Raw genomic sequence first — 8193 nt, 5'->3', positions numbered from 1 at the left:
CCCGAAAATTATAGTTTTGTTGCCCTGTAGGACATTAACCAGTTTTGTATCTGACCTTGCAGTCTTACTTCAGCATTCCTTTGTGTTCTCTGAGTGCACAAAATCTTTGGTCTCATATCCTCTTCTGAACCATATTTTTCACCCTGCAGATTCCCTCATTAATGCATTACTTCGGTCATTGACACATACTCACCATCTCCCTCTATGGTCCCCACCAATCTACAGCTTGAAATGAACACTAAACACCCATTGTTGATTCTCCGACCCAAGTGGTTCCCCTGGAGCATCCGAATGGCATCAGGAGAACCTAGGGCTGTATATTCTCCACCTTTGCAGAGTGAAAGAAATCTCTGCGATTGTCAAAAATAAGCTAGAACTGTCAAAAGTGTGCAAACTAGATGTGTTACTCCAAGTAATCTCTGCCCCTCCAGCCTCACATTTTAATCATGCCGTGCCTGTGGTCTGGGGCCAGGGGTCTGGCCCTCAGGATGCCTGCTATGGCTACGCCCCGAGTCCCTGCTCAGAGCCTCTGCCCACACACACAGTCACGCACATGACCTACTGCTCCGGGCACAGCTGAATGAACTGTGGCCGTGCACCTGTCCCAAGCAGCAGCCCCCTTCCTGGTTGGTGAGCCAGTAAATGAAGGCTCAGCCCAACCAGAAAGTGACATTCTCTGTCTTGGCAAACTCGACAAGGAGACTTAGAGTGAATATTTGGTAGTAAAAGAGACAGAGATAAAACATGCATTGGAGGCCATGAAGCCACAGGCACTTAAATAAGCAGCAGGAGAGCAGCGGCAGAGACGGAATAGTCTAGTCGTCCCAATGGCTGGGTGTGGAGGCGCGATGGATGGTCCCCGCTGCTGGTGAGCTGGGTTTGATCTTGAAGGACCTCTTGGTTCCTGAGCTATGTCCTGGGCTCTGTCGGGCTCCACACGAGTTCTGCTGCTGCTCTTCCTCCAGTAGGCTGAGCTGTGTGGCTTTTCCTGGGTTGCCATCAGACCCATCATTTGGTCTATGGTCCTTACTTTTTGTTTCTCATCTATTCCGTGTTTCATGTGATCCATATGTTAACCATATGAAATGAGTTTTTCAAATTTAATTTAATTTTTTTAATTGACACATAAAAATTGTATATATTTATGGAGTCCATAGTGATGCTTCGATGCACATAATGTGTAGTGATCACATCAGGGATAGCATATCCATCATCTCAAACGTTTATCATTTCTTTGAGTTGGGAACATTCAATATCCTCCTTCAACAATTCCCTTACTTTCTTACCCACAAGTGGCTTCAAACCCCATGATGCTTAAAGGAACCTAGTAGGTCTCTGCTTCTTCCAATCAGAAAACCTTGACTCACCCTCTCATCTTTTCTAATAACTTAGGAAGTTAAATAATAATAAAAGAATTATTACCTTTTTTTCAGCCAACTCTCTCCAGTATCATCAAGAATTTTCTGTTATAGGAAGGAATAAGTTTCCTTGGTTAGACCTGCCCTTCTGTTTCTCTCCATTCATTTGTTTTATCATTCATTCATTCTCTGAACAAGCCCACCACAGACTCTGAAATGAATAAGGCCACACTCAGGGTTTGAAGCAGCTCATACTCTTGCAAGTGCAGTGTTACAAGAGTGGGGTCGGTGCAGGAGTGAAGTGGAAGGATGGGTCCTGAGACCGGGCCGCTGGAACCCGGAGTGTCAAGGTGGGGCTGGGGGAGGGCACTCCCTCGCTCCATGGCCTGCACTGGCAACTCTTCCTCCTGGCTCTCCCACACACACTGGCTTTCATGCCTCTGGCCTGGAACCCCATGTAACCAAAGCCACATGTTCAACTTGCATTAATTAAATGGCAGCCTCAGCAAAATTTCTAGTGCTGCTCTGATGCTTTTGTGTTAAAATGTCTTTAATGTTTGTTACTGTATTTAACCCTGTGGCTCAGATTCCATTAGTCTGTAAAGTTTAAATGTTGAGAGACTTCTGGTCTTGATTTTTTAAAATAAGAATTATTTTTCTTTTATTCCAGGAGAACATATCTTCTCCTCTCTAGCTTGGACCTAAGAGGCTCTTCAGTCCTGATTTTTCTGGGAGATGACTGTAACCTTAGCTGATTTTAGGAAATGGCATAAGAAAAGGCTATGCTGTAAACTCAAAGTCCTAATCCTCAATTCTCAGCCCCAAACTGCAGAAAAATTAAATTCTCAATCCAGTTTCTAATCGCAAGTGTCCAGGCACCCAGGAAGGCAGGGAGAGGGGGGAAAGGAGGTACCCCCTTATCTAGGGACAGGTATCTCAGGCTGGGCTCAGCTCTCACTCTTCCCCGAGCCCTGTGCTCGTAGGTGAGGCAGGCAGTGCGAGGCCGGCGAGTGTGTGTGGAAGTGAAGCCAATGTGCTCTCTCGGCTGCAGAGCTTTGCAGGGACAAGGGTGCTGCAGCCCTGGCCTGTTTTCCCTCTTTTGCAAGGACCAACACTGGTGCTGGTGATGTAGGTTTGGTCATTTTTATTTTAAGGGGGAGATGTCATAGTGATGAAGAGTCCTGTGACTTTGTGCAAGTCCCCTAAACCGCAGTGTATCTCAGCTTCCTCTTCCGTAACGCAACGCGGACGAGAAGACTGCCTGCTTCCTAAGGTGCCAGCGAGACGGAAGGAGGGCTGCGAAGGACCTGCCTTGCTCCTAGTGGTAACTGTGGGTATAATTTCCTTTGGGGAGGGGCCGAGATTGCCCTTCTGATCCTTGTAACTGTAAATTTGGGCTGGGGCAACTTTCAGACACACACAGGGCACTCCTGGCCATGTGGCCCCAAGGTTTTCCTTGAGGTGCGGCATCTAGGCATTTCCCTGAGGTTTCTGATACCCGGGCAGGGCGGGGCAGAGCGGGGCGGGGTGCGTGCTGACAGCTGTGCTCCCCACCGGGCTGGGTGCACCAAGGAGGGGGATCTAGCTGCACGTCCTGCGGCACCAGAGCTGCAGCGAGCCGGTTCTCCTCGACACACGCGGCAGGCACAGTCCCTTCGGCCCCTGCCTAACTGCTCTGCACATCCAGCTCGGGCGTCCGGGGAGACCGTGCCCTGATTGCAAAGAAGAAACTATGGTTCAGGAGGCATTCTTCTCTGTATTTCTAAGGCCCCTGCTCGGCTGCACAGCAAATGGCACACCCTCAGCATCTCTCTGGCCTCACCCAGACCCTGCTCGTGCTCAGCCTGGGAAAGACTGAATTCGTAGCCTTAGAGGCGCCGTCCTCCCCGCCCTCTGGTTTCCCTTCCTGTGTTACTTCCGCCTGCGTCTCTCTGACAAAGAGCACTGACATTAGTGAGCCAGGTTTGCCTCCTGGACAGCATTTAAGAAATCCAGGTGCCCCTGGTTGTAACACGGAAAAAAACTCTTTGTTTTGGCTGCTCTGCGCTGTCCTGAGTTTCCTTGGCAGGTTGTCCTTCCCTGTCCATGCTCAGAGCTCTGGTGAGGCTGCCGCGCCCAGACCCGGGACTGACCAGGACCCAGGCCTGGCCGATCGACAACACATTCAGGGACAGGTGTGTGGCCCAAGTTAGTCAAATAAGAGTTAGTCCCAGGATTTTTGCTATAACTACTGGGAAAGAGTGTCTGGCTTTCCACGGGGCTTGCTAACCTGGACCCTAAGGCTGCCAGTGGCCATCTTGCCACCCTTTGTGTGAAGAGTGTGAAGCCCCTGGACTTCCAGTTATATGAGCTGATAAAGTTTTTTGGTTTTTTTTTTTTTTGCCTAAATTCATTTGAATTGGAGTTTATATTATATCACTTGCAATTTTTGTTTTGGTAGAGACAGGGTCTCGATATGTTGCTCAGGCTGTTCTCAAACTCTCCACCTCAAGCGAGCCACCATGCCCAGCCTCACTTGCAATTTAAAGAGACCTGATCACCAACTGGCTGAAGTATAAATTGGCTTCTAGCAATCAAAAACCGATGTGTTTCTTCAGATAAAGGAGAACAAAAAAGAGGCAGGGGGAAAGAACAGAAAAACGTAGGCGCAGAGGCTTGGTCTGTAACATTCTGCCTTCTACTTTCCCTCTTTATGAAAACCACACCCCTCCCTCCATCATAACCACGTAATCTGTCTCCACTGTGCTTTAGCAACATGCCCTTGAGAAGGAGACTCTGAGAGACTTGCTCTTGCTGTGCAGGATTTTTAGACCATAGTGAGGTTTTCTCCCCAAGGATCCCTTCCTTGTTTGAATCCCCATTTCCCTCCCAGAGTTTCTCAGCAGCCGCCATGAGGATTAGCCATCTGGATCCCAGCCCACAACTTGGAAAATCATTCTTGGAGCAAGTGCTCCACTTGCAGAAGACTTCAAACCTTCAGGTTGAAGTTGGCTTCAGTGAGACAAGCAACCTCATGCCCTACCTAGGTGCCAGTGAGAATTAGATTTAGCGTTTAATGACCTCCACCCCCAAATGGTTTAAACAAAGATGGAAATCTATTTCCTTCTCATGTAAATGAAGTCTGGACGTAAACCTCATGAAGTTGTCATGAACCAGCATCTTTTTACCATTCGTTCTCACGGTCCTCACCAGTCCTCACCATGTGGCATATGTATTCCCTGCTCCCTTCCCCACTTTCTCTCCTCCCCACGCCCACACACCACTTTCACTTACATCACTGGCTAGGACACAGAGACAGGACCAGCAGGGGAGGCTGGAAAAGGCACTCTTTATTCTGTGTGCCACCTAAATATTGGGGCCCTTCACCAAGGAGGAAAAGTAGAATGGCTACTGGGGGATGCCAGGAGTCTCTGCCACGTCCGGTCACCCAGGATGTGCCACAGCAAAAATCCTCACTGGAATAGCTCCATTGCTGGTGATGCCAAGGAAGGCCACTGGGGAAAAGAATCATTAACTCTAGACACATCGGTAAAAACACCTCCTGTTATAAATGCTGGGAGCACAGCTTGTGACCACCTGGGCAACCTTCCCCACTGTTATCTGTCCCGACCATTCAGACCATCACCACCCTCAGGGAGGAAGGCCTCAAATCCCCTCTCAACTCCTCAGGAACAGCTGGATTACAATGGTATTAGGCTCTCAGAAACATTTAGGAGACTTCCAGGAGCCAGAGATCAGGGAGGGGAGCTGTGTCCCTACTTGATCCCATCTCAGCTGAGATTAGACAATAGCAGCTTTCTTCATGAAAAGCTCAAGTGGGAAGCGTTTCTTGATATGTTTCACTACCAGTCGATATTGAGGATTGGTTTATGAATAAGAGAACTGTGGGATTCCACACAAGGTTGTTTGATCCCAGAGCTCCTTCTGCAGCTCAGGAGAACTGTAACTGGGTTCTCCAAACACCACATTGGCAGGTCATTAACAACCATGTGACAAACTATCTTTAGGGAAGGAACCCAACCTCCCCATCCACTAGTCAACACTTGCAAAGTGCTTAAAGTGCTGGTTGGCACAGCGCGGGGCTCAGGAAATATTAGTGGAATATGGACCTGAGCATTCTTGCTGAGAAAAGCCATCATCATTATTAAGTATTTATTTCTCATCTGCTACGTATAAGGGACCATGCTAAGCATCGTGGAGGGCCTCAGAGATGAAAAAGACCCTGCCCTTGCCCTCAAAGAGTTTGTAATCTAATAGAGAAAATGAGAATTATTTCAAAAGGCTGTTTATTTTCTGTCAATTTCCAAAAACCAAAGCAAAAAATAATCAGGGAAAGAATCTGGGTGTCCTGTTGCCTACATTTACAATTTTGAAGCAGCTGGTTTCTAAATCCCCTAGCTCAGGGGTCCCCAACCTATGGTGAATTGTATAATTATTTCATTATGTATTACAATATAATAATAATAGAAATAAAGTGCATGATAAATGTAATGCACTTGAATCATCCCAAACACTGCCCCAGTTAGTCCATGGAAAAATTTTCCTTCATGAAAACAGTCCTCGGTGCCAAAAAGCTCGGAGACCGCTGCCCCAGCTGACTCCTGGAGGATGGTGAGGATGTGATGCGTTTCACGTGGACCAGCGGGGAGTCATGGGTAGAACTCTGTCCTTGGAAGCAGCAATAGTGGTGCCTTGTTTTTATTTCCTATCACCTTCTCCCTCCTGGCTGAGCCTCTGCCTCAGTTTACCCCTCTCCAAGGTGAGACAACTACGTCTGTTTCTCCCCAGCTTCCTCCCCTCGCGCTCTGTGCTGCTGGAAGCAGTAATATCTTGTGAATCACGTGGAGCTTCCCGAGAACTGGTTTTACAGCAAATCTTTCTCAGGAATGTAGGAATGAAACATCTGTCTTTTCAAAATGGCTCTTCTGTTTTGAATTCATCTTCTCATGAACTTTTCTCAGGAAAAGTGATGAGTGAGGGACAGAGGGCAGGATAAAATGCCCACAGGAAAGTAAAATAAGGTGCCAGAAGACCTGGGGGAAGACCACAGATTTCCAGAGCCCGATCCTCTGCCACCGGACACTGAGGGCAGCTCTTTGCTCTCTGGGCACCCATGTCCTCCAGTCTGTGTCTTCGGCGGCCACTACCCCTACTGCAGGGCAGCGCTCCTCCACCCTGTACAACAGGTTTGCTGCGCCCAGCAAACCAGCCTAGATCAATGGGGCGGGGCTTCGAAACTGTCCACACTCCTGTTTCATCCTTTCATTCCACATTTGTTCAATGTCTGTTGAGCACCAATAGGTGCCATCTGGAAATCTTGTCTCCATTTGCTGTCAGGAAGGGTTTGTATTTGCATCTCCTTTTCTGTACAATTAGTTCCATTTCCCAAGAGTGGTTTTGGACTTGAAAGCAGATGTTACTCAGAGCCCTTTCTGAGAGCAATGTCTCAATTCCTCAGGGAGGCACCCACTTCTCCAAAGAAGCCTTACACATCCTTGGCCCAGGTTAGCATCTGTATCCCTGCACATCCTCATGGGCATTAAAAAGGACCGTAAGCATCGTTGCACAGTCCCAGGTTGTCCCCAGGGAAGTCAGAGATGCCTGGATGTAACTAACAAAGACTCTTTGTGTCAGTGGGGCTGAGTCACCTGACAGGTCTGAAATGTAACTTCCTCCTCTGGGGCCAGGGGAACGGAATCCGAAAGGCTAGAAGGATGGGTCAAAATGGAGATAAAATTTAAAAGGAATAAAAGTAGAGTTTTGTACACCAACCCAATGAAGTCAGTGATATTTTCTGCATTTATATATGGAAACTGAGGCTGAGCAGAGTTCAGTGACATTCCCAAGCTCACACAGTTGCCAAGTGGTGGAGCTGGGACTACACTCCAGGTTTATCTGCTGCCAAAACCCCCAACCTCACTTGCTTTCAGGCTGTTAAACTCGCACCTACATTCCCAGCCAAATGCCTTTAAGGAAGTCGCTTTTCACTTGTCTACTTCATTAACTCTCACCCACTCAGCCTGCTGCAGGCTGCTTTCTGCCCTCACCCTCTGCAGAAACAGCCCTGCGGAAGGGCATCAGTGAACTAAGGGCTAATCCCAGCCGCCTCTCCTGGGTTCTCATCCCACCTGGCCCTTCCTGGCATTGACACTGCTGACCACGCCCATTTCCCCCTCCTCCCACATCTGGCTGAGCCCCTCCTTCCCGCCACTTCTTCGCCTGTCCTCTAATCCCCATCTCAGGTCCCTCCTTCCAGGAGTCACTGGTCATTTTAAAGGATCTGAGGACTCAGCTGAAGTTGGAAACCAGAAATCTGTGTGTCAGACTTCCCTGGTAAGTGTAGGGTCTGAGTGTGTTCCCCCAAAATTCATATGCTGCAACTTAATTACCAGCAGAATAGTGTTAAGAGGTGATTAAGTCATGAAGGTGGAGTCCTCATGAGTAGGGTTAATGACCTTATTAAAGAGGTCAGATGGGCCAGGTGCGGTGGCTCACACCTGTAATCCTAGCACTCTGGGAGGCCGAGGCAGGAGGATCGCTTGAGCTCAGGAGTTTGAGACCAGCCTGAGCAAGAGCAAGACCCCGTCTCTACTAAAAATTAGAAAGAAATTCGGCTGTGCGACTAAAAATATAAAAAATTAGCCGGGTGTAGTGGTGCACACCTATAGTCCCACTACTTGGGAGGTTGAGGCAGGAGGATTGCTTGAGCCCAGGAGTTTGAGGTTGCTGTGAGCTAAGCTGACACCAGGGCACTCTACCAGGCAACAGAGCAAGACTCTGTCTCAAAAAAAAAAGAGCTCAGATGCAGCCCCTTTGCCCTTCCATCTATTTTACT

General features: G+C 48.3%; 1 protein-coding gene across 1 annotated transcript in view; it reads right to left on the bottom strand.

Annotated features, from left to right (window-relative positions):
• Window positions 1–1012, bottom strand: part of LOC105825855 (uncharacterized protein encoded by LINC01588-like) — a 6803-nt gene extending 5791 nt beyond the window's left edge. Inside the window, exon 1 of the mRNA XM_012663752.1 lies at window positions 749–1012. Coding sequence (XP_012519206.1) covers window positions 749–1012 — 264 coding nt within the window. The remainder of the gene's footprint in view (window positions 1–748) is intronic.
• Between the last annotated feature and the right edge of the window lie 7181 nt (window positions 1013–8193).

The sequence above is a fragment of the Propithecus coquereli genome, unplaced genomic scaffold, assembly GCF_000956105.1.
Source record: "Propithecus coquereli isolate 6110/MARCELLA unplaced genomic scaffold, Pcoq_1.0 Scaffold83, whole genome shotgun sequence".
NCBI lineage: Eukaryota > Metazoa > Chordata > Mammalia > Primates > Indriidae > Propithecus > Propithecus coquereli.
Note: the sequence above shows the minus strand (reverse complement) of the source record. Positions and strands in the feature narration are given on the sequence as shown.